Below are 18,297 nucleotides of genomic sequence, written 5' to 3'. Positions count from 1 at the left end.
CGGTCAAAATTAAGATACGTATCGGAGGGTATCGTATCGTATCGGAGATACACTAAGATACGCTAAAGATACACACATAAATGGATAGGAAACATTTTTTTAAACACTTTTACATAAAGAATTTGTTAAAAAAAGCTATTGATAACATGTATTATGCATAAACACTAAATTGAGGGTATCGTACTAAGAATTCAAGGTTTGTAGTTGTCCCATAAATGTAAAATCCTTGTTCCCAACCTTGATTTCCACTTTAGTTAGAGAGAAATATGGCTGACAGCACTTTGGAACAAAAACCCTTCAAAAAATCGTGTTTTTCTGAAAAATTACCCATCTTGGCCATTATATGACCGTAGCGCACTGTATCGGTACATACCGATACTCACCGATACGTACCGATACTCACCGATACGTATCGATACTCATCGATACGTATCGATTCTCACTGATACGTGTCGATACTCACCGATACGTACCGATATATATCGATACTCACCGATACGTGCCGATATATACATACCGATACTCACCGATACGTACCAATACATACCGAAACGTACATTTTACCTCAATTTTATATTTTTCATAAAGTCGTATCGAGGCATATCGTATCGTATCGATGTGTATTGGTGGTATATTGATGCATATCGGTATGTATTGTAGGATATATATCGATACGAAAGGATTTTAAAAATTCCGTGTATCGTATCGGTGTGTATCGTATCGACCGGCTAAATTTAAGATACGTTTCAGAGGGTATCGTATCGGTATCGGAGATACTTAAAACCATGGTCTGGGCACAAGCTCTTCATAGCCTAGAAGGAATCTTTTTGCCTATCAATATTCACATAAATAGGCATTATTCATAGGACATGGATCCATATGCCATGATCGTCAACAAATTTGAAATTCTTATTTCCTATACAAATTATATCAGTTTTTGACATATAAAACAAGGGAAAAGGTCATGTGACCAGTTAAGGGAGGATATGCTATCACCATTTCTCTTTATCTCTCTCTTCTTTACAAGAAATGACCTATCATTTACTATAAAATAAGAGAAATAGAATATTACTTAATCGCGCGGCCACTGTGCCAACTCTAGAGGCCCAAGGGACCACAGATTGAGGCATCCAACAAAGGGAGAAGGGTGGTTATTCCACAGCCCATGTGTCTGGACATAAGAGTTCACGACCAGATAGCATTCTTTTCTCCCTAAAACAAGTTTAAGAGATAGTTCTCCTAGTAAGCGATATAAAAGAGTTTACCTATGAGATGCAATAAAATAATCTCACACAATAGAGGATAACAAAATTATTTTATGTAAAAACAAAAGATAGACATAGAGGTGCGAGCATACTGTCTCTTTTACCAACAAATATGCACTTTTCCTTCTGGGTATGAATACATACAGACTCTTAGATGATAATTGTTATAGGTGATAAAAAGAAACAGGTCACAAGACTCGCAACTTGTTATTTGGCCGACATGGTGGGTTTGTTTTACAGATGAGACCAACTGCACCTCATCAATGAAATTTAAACAGAAAAATAATTGTCTCGAAAGTGAGTCATCAAAACAGAAAATTACATAAATACCACTAGACTCAATTATTGTGAGATGGTACTCTTATGATGAAGGAAATTTAAACAAATAAAGAATTGCCTACAAAGTTAGTTTTCAAAACAGAAAATTACATCAACGCCACTAAACTCAAGTATAATGAGATGGTTCTCTTGTGATTATATGAAGTGTCAAGATGACACATTTCGATAGGTATATTTAGAATTTGATACATTTATTTAATTATTTTTATTTTATTCTAAAAAATATTTGATGCAAATAAATTTTTTATTCACATAAGAATTATATTAATATTACATTAAATGATTTTCACTTTTTTTACAAAAAGTAAAATTAATATAACGTTGAGGGGTGACAATAAGAAAATCACTTGCATATAAAACCTGTTCGCAAGCCTGTATTAGAGTTATGGTGTCAATCGAACATGTGAAAATTGAAACCGAATGGAGAAATCTTTTTCAAACTATATTAAAATCGGCATGGTTTTTTTTTTTTCGGTTATTGAGTTGGTTTGTATTTGGTTTGGACCCGTGGGCAAACTTTCAACATCTTCTCTAATAAATTTAAAATAATAATAATAATAAAAAAAAAAAAATTAGTTAGAGCCATAATTCAACAAACTTTTTCTTAACATTAAATAGAAATATAATTTAACATCACATTGATCAAAGCATCAAATTAAAAAGAATAAAATCAGGTTCCTTATTCAGTTCTTTTTGAACGGACGATTGTAGATTTGAAATCAAAATCAAATCGAATAGAGAATTTTATTTCTTAATTTAAAGCCAATCAGTTTGGTTTTAAATGATCGACTTCGATTATAATTCTAAATTGACACCTTTAATTAGAGGCTCTAGGGAAATCTTGCTCCAGCCAAGCCAAGCCGATCTGAGCTGAGTCGAACTGTAAATTGGGATAGCAGGAGGAGAATAAATGAATAGCGAGACAAAAGCACAGCATGTAAAATGAGGATAGAAAAGAAATAATCGTAAGACAGGTCAGCCGATGGACAGTCACGGACTCACAGGCCCGTGATTGATTGGCGCATTGGCGGGAAGCCGAAATAGTCAAGCGTTTGAAAGGAGAGAGAGAGACAGAGAGAGAGAGAGAGAGAGAGAGAGCTAATTAAGAGGTTCGCTATGTCGGCCAAAAGGAGAGGGAGATATATACTGCTAAGGGGTTTGCCATGTCTGTAAGGTTATTGACGTCGGTGGCCTATCGGTTATTGCTAGTAGGGGTGTCAATCGGTCGGGTCGATTTGGTTTTGATCGGGCTTAATCGGGTTTGAAGACTTTCAAAGGCTACACCGTGTCCGCCCATTTAACTAATCGGGCTTAGTTATTGAGGGCATGGTACACTTTATATTCAGTCGATCGGCCTCGGGCTATAATCGGGCTACCTTAATCAGGATTTAGTCGAGCCTTAACTGGGCTACGGACATGTTTAATGTTAAACGGGCTTTAATTGATTTTTAAACGGCTCCTCTTTAAAATGTGCTCTTATATTCCGGCCCACTCATGCAAGCCCAAAAAAATACTAATAAATCAATAAATGATACAAAATATAACCATTATTTAAAATGTGAACATGTCTTTACTTTTTAGTTTTTGTTTTTAATTTGGGGGGTAAAATAGGTATTCTATAATCATTAAAGGGTCGGGCCAAGTCGGTGCATAATAGGCCGGTCTCGGTCGGGCGTTATTCGATCGGTCTCGGTCGAACGCCCGACGGTCCAAGTAGCAAAACTGAGACCGACCATTTATAAACGGGCCGGGCTCAAGCCCGACATGTTTAATAAACGGTCCGGGTCGGGCCGATCTATAAACAGTCTGTCCCGATCTGTTTAGTCGGGTCGGGCCACGAATTGACACCCCTGATTGCTAGAATTAGGAGGTCCACACAGCCCTTGGATAAAGTTGAAATAGTGCACTATAGAGTATAGATTTTCATCCCTCATCTAATGGTTTTGTGTATGATCGTGCAAGGAATTGTGCATAAAATCTTTCTCCTATACTCTATAATGACTTTTTAAGTGATATCTCTAGGTCTCTTGCGGCAACTTAAATATCTATCATGTGGTAGATTGGATGAAACATAATGTTTACTTTATCGACAATGATCCAATAACCTATGAAATCACTCGTCTAGCTAATGATCAAAATGATTCAACGTCTGATGCATTGTGAAAAATATGCCCGTGTCTGAGAATGCCAACTTGGTCTATCTTGGACTCTCATCTTCTATTTTACTTTAAAAAGACGATTTTGTGAAAGGCCTAGTCAATTTTGTACGCAATGGTTTGCCCACAATCCACTCCTCCATCCAAAGACTATGCCTCTTGGATGTTTTGGCTTTAGTCCTCAAATCCCTTCAATAAATTTATCCTTTATCAAATAAAAAGAGATGATTTTATTAATTAGAGGACGAAGGAAGGAAAAGCACAAGAAGCCCCAAAGAATACATTGATTCAATCAGTTTTGGTTTGGGTTCTATTTGAGTTTGGTTTATTTCATTTCCCCCCCCCCCTTCCGATAGGTAGTTATTTCAATATCTAGTTTATGCCTAGACACAGTAGGGTTGAAAAACAATGCCGCCCCATGTTGAAGGTTCCCACAAACCCTCCCATTGGCTTGTAATGCCGGCGTGTGCCTGTAACAGCGGTCAGAGTTCTTTTTCCCTATATATAAATAAACAAGGAAGAAAGAAAGATACCCGCTGAAGTAGGTACAGGTCTAGACATTGCTGTGCGGGATGAAAGTGCTACCCCTTGCTGAAGATACTCGTGTGTTTTTCTATTGGCTGCACACCTGCACCATCGGATAGCCTACATGTATTATAGAGAAGGTGAATTTTTATACCTGGAATCAATTTGATACAACGATCTGTATACAATATAATACCCGATCGCTATGCAATCTGCTTTTGTTAAGATCACGAAAGCTTACGCATGTACAAACAAATTAATGTTTGATGAAATCGCCTCCAAATTTGACAGAATCAGACTACAAGAGCCTACAAGGACCAACATGCGTGGACTGTTCTCTATTTTGTTGGATTCCTTTTGGAGAGGTTTGGTGATTCTTTTTTGCCTCCTCATCTGGGTAAGCTGTTAGGACGATGATGTGTGTGAATCCCATTCCATATTGTTTCTCTCATTGTCATATCTCAATCAGATCCCCTCAACACGCAGCTGGATTTCACCACAACTCCCAACTCCACATATCTCTCTCTCTCTCTCTCTCTCTCTCTCTCTCTCTCTCTCTCTCTATTGGTGTGTAAGCATATATTTATTATTTAGTGTGTTCCTCCCTTCTTATCATTCTCTCTTACATTTCTCATGCGCTTGAGTAAACTTCCTTTAGATTTTTTTTTTTTTTGCTACCAACAGGTATCCAAGCCTTTAGAAAAACTATATAAATGTTAAAAAAGAAAAAAGAAAAAAAGATCAATGTGATATCAATACGAAAATGGGATTAGAGTTTGAATCTGCAAAGAATGGTTCAACCGGCCTCATTTTGATTTGTTTTGCCAAATTAATTTCATTCTGTTTCTTCTATCAGATTCAGCTTCACATCATATAGAACTACTGCTCAGATGATGGACTCTGGTTTAGCCAGCTGGTTCGGTTTCAAAATCATCACCACCATACAACCAAGTCAAAAAAATAAGATATTAGGTAATGGACAAAATCAAGTGATGGAAAGCAACAGATCAACAAAATTCTTTCTATGATGAAACTTGATAAACCACCGGTTACTTATCAAAATAAACCATCTAATCTATACAGTTAAGCTGTCTTCCATGTGGGAGTTTAATATATGGGAGAGGGTTATCTAGGCAAGCGACATAGAAAACCTAAATATGAGGAGAAAACGTTTGTCCTCTCCATGTGAAAAGACATTTTTGTTCATTGTTTTGAAAAAGAGATAGATAGATAGATATAAGGAGTGCTGGCATATGCCACGCAAGAGAACAACTTCCCTTATTATATATGGGCAAGGGTACTCTAAGCTACCAAGGTATTCTACACACTCTTGTAATTTACCAAAAGAAAAAACCCTCTTGTATAGATTTATAAAATAACTTTTTCAAGGAAACTAAAAAATAAGATAAATAAATAATTCTTTGTAAAAAAGCATAAGAAACCCAAGTGGGTAGGAAAATGTTCTCTAAACCGTTAGGGTAGAGTTTTTTTTTTTTTGTGGGTACCAATACTTGAACATTGGTTGCTTAAGAACATAAACTTGATTATTATCATTTAAGCAACCAAAGATAGGGTAGAGTTAACTAACACCTTTATGTCTATCTCTCTCCACTTTACATGAAATGACCTTGTTATCCTCCTATGATGGATGTTGTTTCATCACAATTCATTTGTAGGCTCCCATACGTGGGTTGCTAAGAGAACTCTCTTCTCACAGTTGTACTATATATATATAGGCAAAATGGTCGTGGTACGTGCAGAAAAATATGAATGCAGAACGTTCAGAGCTCGGTGAATGTTCATGTAAGTGATATGATTGACACGTGTTAAATATGTTAATCTTGCTAACAGAGTTGTAAACGGTTACAACTCTGTTTAATATTATTAATATTTAAATAAATAAATAATAAAAATCCCAATATAAGTGGACTCCTCTTTTCATTCTGCTTAGAAATCTCGATCCTCTCTTTCTCTCTCTCCTTGCTTCTTCTTCAAGGTTGTTCCTTCTTTCTTCTTCCTTTTTCACCACTCTCCAGTCTAGTTGACGTTTTGTTTACCAATTTCAGTGAAGATTTGCATCCATGGTAAATTCTCATATGTAATAATATCTACCCAATAAGTAATAATAAAATCCTAGATATTCAACAGCTTTGTTTACTTTATAAATTCAAATTTGTCTTTTGCCATATATGCAAACTTTACTATCCAAATCCCTTCCCTGATGATTAATATATAAACATGGTATTTGGATATGTGTGGCCAAGTCTCTCATACGTTCAGTGCTTGAAAATAGTTATGTTGATTTGTTTCTTATCTCATCCTAATTTGAGAGAGAGAGAGAGAGAGAGAGAGAGAGATGATGATGATGATGGCGGCTGTAGAAAGAAGGAACAACGTTGAAGAAAAAGCAAGGAGAGAGAGAGAGAGAGAGAATTGAGATTTCCCAACAAAATCGAAGGAGGAGTCCGCTTATATTGGATTTTTATTTATTAGTTATTTATTTATATAAAAAAATATTAGACAAGTTAAGTAACCACATCCGTCATCTCTCCACCCTAAAAACTAGGAATCAGTTACAATATTAAAAACTAATAGATGGTTTAGATTAATCTAAACTTAAATGGACGGTTAATATTAAAAGAAAGTGAAAATAAGATTGCAATACGTACGTCCTGCTACCACTTGCTCATATATATATATATATATATATATTATATGGATTCAAATTCTGAGTTTTTAAACTGTGGTCAAGTGTCAACCACAATCCATTAAAAAAAAAAAGTGTTTTAAGTGGTTGGGAAGGCAGCTCATCAGTTACCATTTAAGCCTTAAATCCTTTTGACTTCATGCCTTTTCCTAAAGTTGAACTGCCTTAAATGATATTCTCTGGTGGAAACCTAATTAACAATAAATCTCAATCCCAAACGGCAGCCTAAAAGGGTTGTAGAATGCGCAACAATAGATTATGTTAGAGTATTTATATATAAAAAATGAGGACTTTGAATGTATCTGCCAAAGTATCTGCATTGATAGATTAAAATAAAATTATTAAATCAATTTTAAGAGACGTGTTGAAGACACATAGAGATACACAAACGTGAAGTTCATGTGATTAGGAACAAAATGCGCATTTGAGATCTAAAATATGTTTTAATAAAACAAGGGGCAAAATTTATATCAACAAATTAAAGAGAGTTCTTATTAAAAATTTGAAATTTTGTATTCAAGTTGAATTGGGCTACATGGTATCATAGTTAGCAAAAACGAAAGAAAAAAGGACGGTACGGGTTTTAAACAGTAAAAAATTTCAAAAAATACAGTCAAATAAACGGTAAAAAAAAATAGAGAACAGAAGAAAAAAAGGGAAAACGGACAGTACGGGTTTTAAACGTGTAGATTTTAAACAAACAGAACTAAAAAAATGGTAGTATACTCGTATAAATTAAGGAATTATTACATGAATACCTACATATAATGTTCAAAATAATTAAAGTGTCAAACACTAATGCATATATATCTTATGTCTTATTATAAGTTTTATGACATATAATTGAATATCATCCAATACCACTTCTAAATTCACACACCAGACATGTCCAAGTTTTATTGAGCAATGTAACTTGGCTATGATTGTTCATTGTTGTCAACATAGTCAACACACTTTTGAAGTAATATATGTTCAATTTTGAATTAGGAGTCATTACTTTAGAAATACCTTTCAACAAATGCATTAGTTTGTATCTCAATTTCAGCATCCATACATTGATATTGAGTTGAAGGTGATATCATGAGAAATATAGGCCATTGAGTTAGCTTCAAGTCGGCAAAAGAATCAAGTGGATCAAAGTTAAGAGAGAGAGATATGATCAATTAAGTAAACATTGTTCAACAAATTAAGTCTTAAAAAAGCCAGAAAACGGAAATGTGTTTATACGCGTTTTAAATGTGTTTAGAACTAAAATGCTTGTCGTTTGTTGTTTTTTTAAGTATCTTTGAGAAGCATACGGAAAAACATGTTTTAAACAGTAAAAAACGAGAACGTATTTAAAACAGAATGGTGTTCTCCATTTTACTGCCTCTTCTCAAGGAATTAACTATTCCATATGGGGCTCTTCTAGATAGGGTTCCCCTTGGATTCAGCACTTGCCACTTTTGGGTTCAATCAATACCAAATGGCTCATGGATACAACTTCTCTTCGTCATGGGTGGAGAGGTAATCTCCTCAATCATTGGATCTAACCCTTTGATTAAATTGGGAAAGACATTTTTGGCCTTATACAAGGATTTGGCTTCTCTCTTGAGTGTTGCTCATCCATGTTAGTCCATAGCTATATGAACGATTGATACATATTCAAATAACAATCCTACGATTGTGTTTTTATAGACCAGAATAGAGATGCCGTGACGATAATCGTTGGATCACCATTTGGATACATGTCAATCACCCAGTAGAGGATCTCAATCCCTCATACAATAGGGATGCGGTCATAGCACCAAATCACTCGCAGTGACTGTGGTTGAGGGAAAACCTAATCTATGATTCATTTCTTTCAATAGTTGAACAAAAATTTCCATCAAAATTACCAAAGTTGAATTATCAACCGCTTCAAGAATCTTAATAACTTTGTAGGACAATCGGATTAATTAAGCTATAATATCCACAACCAGTAGATGACAATGTCAACATGTCTTCAAAAGTAAAACACCAATAGAGCTAGTACAACACTAATGATAATGATAATATCATGTGGTCGAGATTTAAGGCGGAGGAGAGAATCAGGCCCACAGAAGGGCAAAACAAAATTTTCATTGATAAAATAATTCTCAAATTTATTGACATTTTTCCGAGGGAGAGAGATTATTATCTCCCCGCTCACCATGATGTGAGCTTATGATTAGACTTTTAGGTAGGTGAATTTCATTATTAACTCATGCCTCCTATTATATGAAGTAAAAAAATAATATCTTTCCCTAATCAAATCCGAAGGTCAAATAGTGTTCCTTCATCCATGATGCCTAAGGTGCCCAAGTATGGCATAGGGATGGCTTTGGTTGGTTGGGGACCTTGGAGCAAGGGATATTGTTAGTAGTTTACATCGATGAAATATATAGATCTAAGCAAATAACCCATCGATTTGATATAGATCACAACGTTCAGCTTGGAACTGGCACTATCGGAGGAGGGGAATCCACCCATGAAGGAACTCTTTAAGTCTAAGGAGAACTGGGGCAGAGATCTCGACTAAGCATGAGAAACGCGCTGCCGCCTCACCCCTTCGTGGCCTAAAACGTTCTCACTTCACCTTTGGTAAAGAAAAAATCGATCCTTTTAAGATAAGGCAGATATTAAGTTGGTTGATACTTGAAAGAAACCAATACTACAAAAGATTCGAAGTGAATATAACGATATCAAATTTATATTAAAAAAAAAGAAAAAACAATAGTTAGAACTACGGGAGATCTAAAGTTTCAGTCAACTATACAATATTCAAAGAAGTTAACGCAAAGACTTGGTACCTAAGTAAGTTTAGGTTTTGACCTTTGAACAAGGATGGGTTGGAATGATATCGTGCTTGAGAAGGTTTCTGTATTATGGGGTTGAGTTATTTAATCGTTCTATGGTTGGTTTTAGTGTTAGTATATGTAGATAGGGAAATGGGTATGCCAATAACCTCTTTCTTTATCTCTTTTGTCCTCATATGAAATAACTTTATTGTTCTCTTATTTATGAAATCGTTTCGTCATACTTCATTGATGCATTTCTCTATGCCGTTTGTTTAGAGAATCCTCTCCCATGAAGATATTATAATTTTTTTTCTTTTTTTTGCTGACGACGGGTATCCTTGCTCACCAACTGCGTTACCCCTTTGGGTAACGAAGATATTACAACTTGCAACAATTTAATATAATACAAGGGAAGATAAACTTTGTTCGTTTAGTGTTCCCAACGCCTACATACAACCCCTGTTTTCAAGGGGTATGGGTGCTTTTCACAGCCCATATACGTATGTATACAAGAACTACACAAATATGATAGATTCACAATCTAGATTCAAAACTATGGTTTTTTTTTTTGTGGAGATATATTATATAAGGGAGAAAGAACGCTACCCAATAGTATTGCATACGCTCAAACACATGGGGAAGTGGAGTTGGGGTATGGGCGTCTTTTCATAACTTGGTCTAACTTCGTCATGTGTATGATCATACCCAATACTATTGGGTAATGTTCTTTTTCCCCATGATATAATTATTGCGCCTCTTGAAGAAGAGGAAGAGTCAACCCTGTAACCTCCTAGGCCTCTAAAACATATTGACAGATGTACCACCAAGTAATTGTTTTTTTTTTTTTTTTTTTTTTCCAAACTATGATTGGTGTGTGCTTGTGTGAAAGAGACAATAATATTCATATTTGTAGATATATGATTATGGGAAAAGAAAGCTTTCCAGTAGCGTCTCCTTACGTCCGCTCACATGGACAGTGAAATAATCACCCCTCCCCTCCCCTCCCTTGGATGCCCATATGTGTACTCATGCAACCTAACAACAAACCCATTCCCATTAATTATCATAAACGTTATATATTGGCTATTGCAGTACTATATTATAGTAAGGGAAACACAATATATGAGCTATGAGGAAGGTTGATATGGCCAACCCAATCTGGTGGGTATGTTGCCTCATATATTTGCCCCAGGTCAAAATTGCCCAACTCGAAGCATGTTGTGTGCTGGACTGGACGACTTATATTTTTAGCAATAAAAATTGTCTTGCTACTTGCCTTTACTACTCAATCTTATTATTATTGTAGAATAAAGCCAACGAACCACGCTCACTAACCATCCATGACCTAATCTTGACGGGCTACAGATAGATCTTCTTTATCTTCTTCTCTTGGGCATTATCTCACACTTACACCCATGGAATTGCTTGCTAGCTCCATTCACCCCAGTTAGGCCTAGCCCAAGTTCACCCAACATACCCTAACCGTACCATGTATTTATTAACAAACTCCTAGTTTCTGCACCATTAGACATTCTTTGATTGAAATTTAATTATTTATCCACTCATTCCATAAATGTCTGCAACAATGGTGAGATTCATAACAAATTGTTCAACACCTATCAAGTTGGAATGGTACAGTTAAAAGCATAGCACACCATTTTCGGGACACCTAACAGTTAGACCATACTCCTTGCATAAGAACCGACCACCATTCCTCATTCCAGTAAATGAGAAGAATGAGAAAACTTGACCCATGGCTGAATTTTTTTTTTTTCACTAAACTATTCTCACTTAGATTTTGAAAGACATGAATCCAAACACCAAAGCAGAAGTTCAATGCAGGTGAAGATTGTAAGAAAAAAAAATATGATAAACAAAGGAACAGAATAAGGCCTACCACCTGTAATTCTCCCTTTTCTATTCAGAATTTCTGATACAAGCAGACAACACACATTCTTTTGACAACATCGTCTTTTCCTTCCTTTTTTTTTTTTTTTTCATTGGAAACAACCAAACCCTACCTCAGAGAGGTACAAAATTGTGGTTTTCCTAAAGAAGCAAGCAGTTTCCTTTCCTGGTCAAAGTCAAAGGAGGCAAACTAGTTGCCGAACCAACACAATCATTTTGTTTGAACTCAAATTCTATGTTCAGATACTTTATTTTCAGACCTTATGCACTAGGGTTTTCTCGTCTTCCTGTAAGGAGCCCCTGGAAAGAGACAAGATACTTCTTTACATAATTACGATGGGACAAACCTAAAGAAAGTAAACTTTCACAGCTACACTTAGCATTAGCACAGCCGCTGCCGTCATCCCAAGGACTGGAAGGAAGCTGAAACCCCTACTTCCACCTGCCCTCCTCCCAGTAGATGTGCCATCACCTGTAGCAGCAGCATCCATGCTAACGGGATTGATTCGTACCCTACCAAAGCTCGGCATTCGATCAAATGCACGATTTATAAAAGCACTCTCTGAGGCAAATGCAGGAGTAGTTGGTATTGATTCCAAAAAGCCCCAGAGTGTAGAACTGTTCCCATAATTTTGAGGTTCTTTCTCATTGCCACCTTGATTCTGTCTTGCTTCAACAAGAATGTTTGTAGAACTACCAGCATATGCAAAACCTACACATAATTGGACATCAGGATACCCAATATTAGCAAAAGTGACAGCTACAGAAGCATTGATATTGAAGACCTGTTGATAGATGTACCTGAAGTTGGCGGCACAACAACAACCTGTTCAGATCCAGGTGACGCAAATATGTTGGGTCTTTGCTCATGTGTCCAAAGCTCACTGCTAATGTTATCTGTATCATCTATATGGGACGGCACCATCCCCTGATCAGATCCCAAGTCCTGAAGAAACATCACAGCATCAAAGTAAACGTCATGTCCATCCCATCCATCCCTTTCCTGAAGATGCAAGTTCTCGCTATCATTCCCTATTCCTGGAAAGTGAAGTTCTGAATCCATGTAGCCGCCCCCATTAAGTTGGGGTAAGGCTGAGTTTGTTGTCCCATTAAGTTGGGGTAAGGCTGAGTTTGTTGTCCCATTAAGTTGGGGTGAGGCTGAGTTTGTTGTTGTTGTGGGTTCTGGATCCGAGAGATCATTAATTTCTAGGTAATCAGCTTCCTCTTCTTGAGGAGGCTGTTCAGAGATAGTGGAGGCGGATGTGACCTCAAGGCCGTCACATGAATACATATTATTGGTAGCTGACAGTGTGACCTCAAAGCTAGCCTGCGCAACAGAATGTTGGCCACCAGGATGCAAAACTATTCTTGGTTCAACAGAAATGGCTTCTCCAAGTGATGAGTCCACCATAGTACTCATCATTTCTTCTTCACCCCCAACCTACACCAGCAAACAAACGCAAATTAATCATTATTATGATCTACAATAAAAACCAAATTACCATTATAAAAAAAAAAAGGCTAACAAAAAATTTAGCACACGCATATGTTCAAGCAAGGATGCCCTTTTCGACTACACTTAATTCCAAGGGTTAAATTAAACCTCATAGGTTATAGAAAAGTTTGAATTCACAATCTCAGATTTTCTCTCTTATAGCCAAGACCAGAAGAAACCTTTGTAACGTGCCTGAGGAGGAAAAGTATCAATTATTACCTTGATAATTTTAATGGCCCAAACCTAACTCTTGGGGGTAAGGTCATGTTCCAATAGTACACTTTCTTAAAGTGTTTGCTCTACCAAAAGAGTAACAGAAAGATAAGATCCAGAGTACACAAATGTACTAAGCACACACCACATTTGACATTATAAGACTTGCGACTTTGAACTACCTGGGGAAAACCGTGGGTGAAGTCATTGATTCGCGGTTGATTTATTATCGGATCATCCACAATTTGCCCAAAAATCTCATCTACATCACTCTCTGGCAGCTGGCCTTGGTCATAAGCGACGATTCTATCAGCAGAAGAGATTCCATTAATCGGAACTGCATCAACAGGGTCATCCTCATCAGCCCATTCATCTTCCCTGAAGGTTGCCCCATACTGCTCACCATTTTTGGGACCGGGGCCACTCTTCTTGTAAACCTTATAAAGTGCACACGGATCCTAAGAATAGAAGACAAAGAAGGAAAGTTTAAGAACATGAGGTTCTCAAAACTACGAAGAAAAGACCAAAATAAGTTGTTTTTATTACAGGCTGCTGTTGTTGCATACCTGCCGTGTCGGGCATCTCTGAAGCTCCTCTTCGGGCATGGTGTACTCATGCATCACCCAATCAGTGCGTTCACCACTAGGAGCACGACCTTTGTAGAAGACGAGCGTCTTCTTCACCCCAACTGTGCGATTGTTCGAAATGACATTGCGGTCCTTGCCAGTTGCCTTCCAATAACCATGCCTGGTTGCTCTATTCACTCTTCCTCCATTTGGATACCTCCTATCTCTATGGCTGAAGAAGAACCACTGCCTATCACCTGTCTTCAACATCGATTGAGCTGCAATAATTTTGGGAAAGCAGTGAATCAGTCATAAAAAGAGACTGATAAACCTCACACATATTCTAACACTGATTATGAGGAGAATTGAGAATCTTTCCAACTAAAATATTATATAAAGAACAAAACGAGTAGATAGAAACTTAAAGCTGTAATAAATTCTGATCTACTTTTAATTAAATTCGAATCAATAAGCACAGAGAACTAATCTTCTTAAACGATCGAGACGAATGAAAGTATAATAGATGCTAACAAATAGAAGAAACTGATGTTTCTAAACCGAAACCAGAGGGGAAGGAGAGAAATACCAGGCAATTCTTCAGGATCCCACTTGTATACATCAAGCTCTCCAATGACGTTGTCTCTTAGGCGGCGGCGACAGATTTTCCTCTTCAGATAGTAGAGAACTAATTCGTCATCGTTGGGATGGAATCGGAAACCAGGAGGCCATTTAGTATATGCAAAATCGTCATGAGAGATCTTTGACACCCTCATTTCTCTAGATCTGAGGTCCTACTTAGCCAATAACTGCTCTCAAAAACCCGAAGACCAGATGAAGTAGAATCAACACTTCGAAATCAAACTCACGATCACAGGAGAGTTTCTTCCATCTCTCCAAAATAAATAAGAACCGAAGAAGTTCCTCACAAAGTTTCCTTCTGCACTAACCCTACAAATTTTCTGATCAAATCGAAATTGGAAGATAGAATCGAAGCCCTAAAATAGAGGGTGAGAGCTGAGACGAGGAAGAGAGAGAGTTGGTCAAAACCCAGAAAGAGAGGAATGGAAGAAACTTTGGGCTTGGCCGCGACTCGAAGGAAGTTTCCTCGCTTCACGATAAGAGAGATCTTTAAAATGGGAAAAATTTCTACCACACCCCTATAATTATCCTATGTATTCACTAGAATTTTTCTATTACTTAAAGTTTTTTTTCAGACTCTTCGGCTATGTTGTAAGTTGTAACCAAGAAAAACAGGGAGAGAAAACAGTACAAAAAACATGATAAGAAAAATAAAGGTGATTATACAATGATTTCTTATCACTATCTCTCTCTTAAAAATTAAAAAAAAATTATTCTTTTTCTGCTTTTCTTGATTACCAAACATAGCCGAAGAAAAATATATTTTCACCTCTCTTTCTCCCATTGATTCTAAATTTTTAAATTATTCCGGTTCATCCTCTCCTCCTCTCCTCCCAATATCCCACAACCTCCAGGCACTTGTCTCTTGTAACCTCCCACTGACGCACCCCCAACTGTCCATCCACCCCATCCCTAGCTCCAGCTTTTGCTACGTATCACTTTGTCCCTCTTCTCACTTCTGCCCTTTTCTATCTCACCTTTGACTTCATTGACCAAAAAGTATTAACATGATTTTTTAATTAAAAAAAAAAAAAAAAACCTAGCAATGCAAACAAAAATTGTCCTATCCTTCATATGGGTTTGGATTTTTAAAACTTCATAATCATCTCCTTCCCCCCACCCCTACCTACTTTTTTTGTTATTGATTACTATGAATCATTGGGAATCATCTCCATGGAATTCAAAACCATAGAGAACTGAGAGAGTAATGAGATGTGGGTACAATCAGATCTAGTCATTCCCTCTGCACGGCCTTTGAGTCCTTCTAAGAGCATAGTAGGGGGTAGAAGGGAAGAGGAAGTGGGATATTGTGATAACACGATCAGGGTTGGACCCTTTTTGGTGTATTGGATGGCAATGACAAAATCCTCATGGTATTTGATGGTGGTGGTGCGAGTGATGGATGTTATTATATATTGATACTGCAAGTGTTGCTATTACAATGGGGCTTTGGATTATAGTAGCATTTGCTATAGTCGTTGGACTTGGTGAAGGAGAGCACTAATAGAGTGGCAAGGGGTGGGACTGTTGAAGGATGATTTTTTTTTTTTTTTTGGTACCTACTCTATAGAAGGAGTGAGATAATGACTAGGAGGCTCAAACTCAAGATCTCTTAGTGAGTATGGGCTTAGCACACCACAACTTCATCAATTGCATTAGCCAATTATTGTTATTGGAATATGAATTATAGTCTTGCTCGCAATTAACCCGTATGAATTACTATTTCAAACCAAAGACGATATAGACAAACATAAGTCAAATCCTTCTGATTGATATTGGTGATGATTTGTAGCGTAAAAACATCTTTGGAGATTGTTGAGGACCTTGGGGTGGAAGCTTTGTTTTGCGAAAGACAAAGAAGGGATGAGCACAAGAGAAAGCAAAGATGCTTAGAGTAGGTATTAGAGAGAGGGATAGGTTGGTTAATCTGGGTTGGTTAATCGATAGCTACCTGTGATTGGTTTATAGCTTGTGCTCTGGTCTTTGGTACATGGTAGAAGGAAAGATGAGATCAAAAAAAGAAAAGTGAATAGCTACTAAATGGACCCCTTTTATGGCTACATATCAATCACTTAAGCTTATAATTTCATAAGTCATATTTCAATTTTTGTTTGGGTTTTGTAATGCAAGTTTATTTGCATTGAGATACAATGTCAACTTGCTAAAGATGACTTTAAAAAGCCTAGAGAGATAGATCTTCTTTTGTGGAGGGCTTGTGGGATAGTGGAAGGAGATGTGAGAGATAATTTAGGAATTTAGAATTAAAAAGGGCGAGAAGAGGTGCAAACTTGTTTTTGGGAATCAGAAAAGAAACTTTGTGTAAGGGAGTTCAAGTAAATATAGGGTAAGTATGGGGAGTGAGTGAAAATTTCCATTAAAAATTAAGTGAAGGGCAAAAGAGTTATGATTTTGTTAGGCTATGTTTGGCAGTCAAGAGAAGAGAAGAAGAGAATAAAAGAAAAGAAAAGAAAATAATATAAAAGAAAAAAGAATCTAAGAAAGAAAAGAGAAGAAATGGTGAGAAAATAAAAAGAATATGTATGTTTGGTTACCAAGAGGAGAAAAGAAAAGAAAAGAAAAAAATTCAAAATTTTTTGAATTTTAAGAGAGAGATAGACACATAGGAAACCATTGTGTAATCATTTATTTTTGTCTTATTATATTTTCATATTTTCTCTTGTTTTCTTTTGTTTTTGACAAGAAAATTTTTGGGGGAGCAAAAGAAAATTTCACAGTTCCCAAGAAAAATTTTGAATTTGAAAAGGGGAATCTTCTCTTGGGTAAAGACATACCAAGTGCAAAGAAAAATTATTAATCCAAGGAAAAAAATACAAAAAGTATAAAAAATGTATTTTTTTTCTTTTCTTTTCTTGGCTACCAAACGCAGCCTTAATGAATTAAGAATCAGGGCCCTTTTCGTCATTTCATAAATTTTATGATGTCATCGATTCACCAAATGGTGGCATTGTCGTAAATTTCCACGCCGTATATATTACTCTCCCTCTTTGGTTTTCCTCTCTAGAAGCAGAGCGAAACACCCAAGCTTACCAATAACCTGCATTTCTTTCTCGCTGTGATCAAAGGAAGTTTCTCTACTCATCAGCTTTTGTGTTCCAAGTTTCAGCAATGGCGACCGTAATGCAAAAAATCAAAGATATCGAAGACGAGGTATGTGTTGATTCGTTATTCGAACCACGATTTATCCTTCTGCGAACCCTATTGAAATCTTTGTTATCAGAGCTTTGTTCATGTATTTAGGTTCAGTTGAAGGAATATGATTCCTTTTGTGAACTGATTCATTGGTGCCTACAATAGCAAATCGTTTCTTCTTGCTCGTACTGCACATTTTTTTTTGTTATTAAATTGCCGTCTTATGTGTAAAGTTAGTGCGAGAATTCGAATTCCACCTGTAAATAATTTTTTTTTTTTTTGAATTCCATCTGGATTACCAATAGTTAAAGTGGAGCTCATGCTTTATTTTAGTTTGTACTTTTATATTGTTGATAGTTTTTTTTTTCCCTATCTGAACAGTTACCTTTGCTCTCACTCGAGTGTAAATGTCTTTGGTAACTCGTAATCTGATTTTTTTCAAAAGTTATATTCACAACTCTTTCAGGTCACTGCATCTTATTAAGGGTTCGATTCCTTGTTGTAGAGTTATTATCGCCAATAAAATCAGTACTTTT

The 18,297-nt window shown here is 36.5% G+C and overlaps 2 protein-coding genes across 2 annotated transcripts in view; one reads left to right on the top strand and one right to left on the bottom strand.

The window, feature by feature from the left end:
* Positions 1-11,657: 11,657 nt before the first annotated feature.
* Positions 11,658-15,121, bottom strand: LOC122074861 (NAC domain-containing protein 17-like). The gene is made up of 5 exons (XM_042639836.1): positions 14,559-15,121; positions 13,973-14,250; positions 13,589-13,864; positions 12,500-13,139; positions 11,658-12,410 (listed from the first exon to the last, which is right to left on the bottom strand). Exons 1-5 carry the CDS (start codon positions 14,743-14,745, stop codon positions 12,046-12,048), a joined length of 1,746 nt encoding a protein of 581 aa, XP_042495770.1. The 5' UTR covers positions 14,746-15,121; the 3' UTR covers positions 11,658-12,045.
* A 2,500-nt stretch (positions 15,122-17,621) lies between these two features.
* LOC122074098 (developmentally-regulated G-protein 3) overlaps positions 17,622-18,297 on the top strand; it is a 22,792-nt gene continuing 22,116 nt past the window's right edge. The window contains exon 1 of the mRNA XM_042638933.1: positions 17,622-17,779. Within this exon, the coding sequence (XP_042494867.1) occupies positions 17,738-17,779 (42 nt within the window). The 5' untranslated portion in view covers positions 17,622-17,737. The remainder of the gene's footprint in view (positions 17,780-18,297) is intronic.

The sequence above is a fragment of the Macadamia integrifolia genome, chromosome 3 (assembly GCF_013358625.1).
Source record: "Macadamia integrifolia cultivar HAES 741 chromosome 3, SCU_Mint_v3, whole genome shotgun sequence".
Lineage (NCBI taxonomy): Eukaryota > Viridiplantae > Streptophyta > Magnoliopsida > Proteales > Proteaceae > Macadamia > Macadamia integrifolia.
Note: the sequence above shows the minus strand (reverse complement) of the source record. Positions and strands in the feature narration are given on the sequence as shown.

Bases quoted from the DNA above. Each gene is read 5' to 3' on its own strand.
- LOC122074861 (XM_042639836.1), bottom strand. From the start codon at position 14,745: ATGAGGGTGTCAAAGATCTCTCATGACGATTTTGCATATACTAAATGG. The intron at 13,865-13,972 runs GTATGCAACAAC...TTCTATTCTTAG, and splicing joins AGAGATGCCCGACACGGCAG to GATCCGTGTGCACTTTATAA. The intron at 12,411-12,499 runs GTACATCTATCA...AATTATGTGTAG, and splicing joins TGTTGTGCCGCCAACTTCAG to GTTTTGCATATGCTGGTAGT.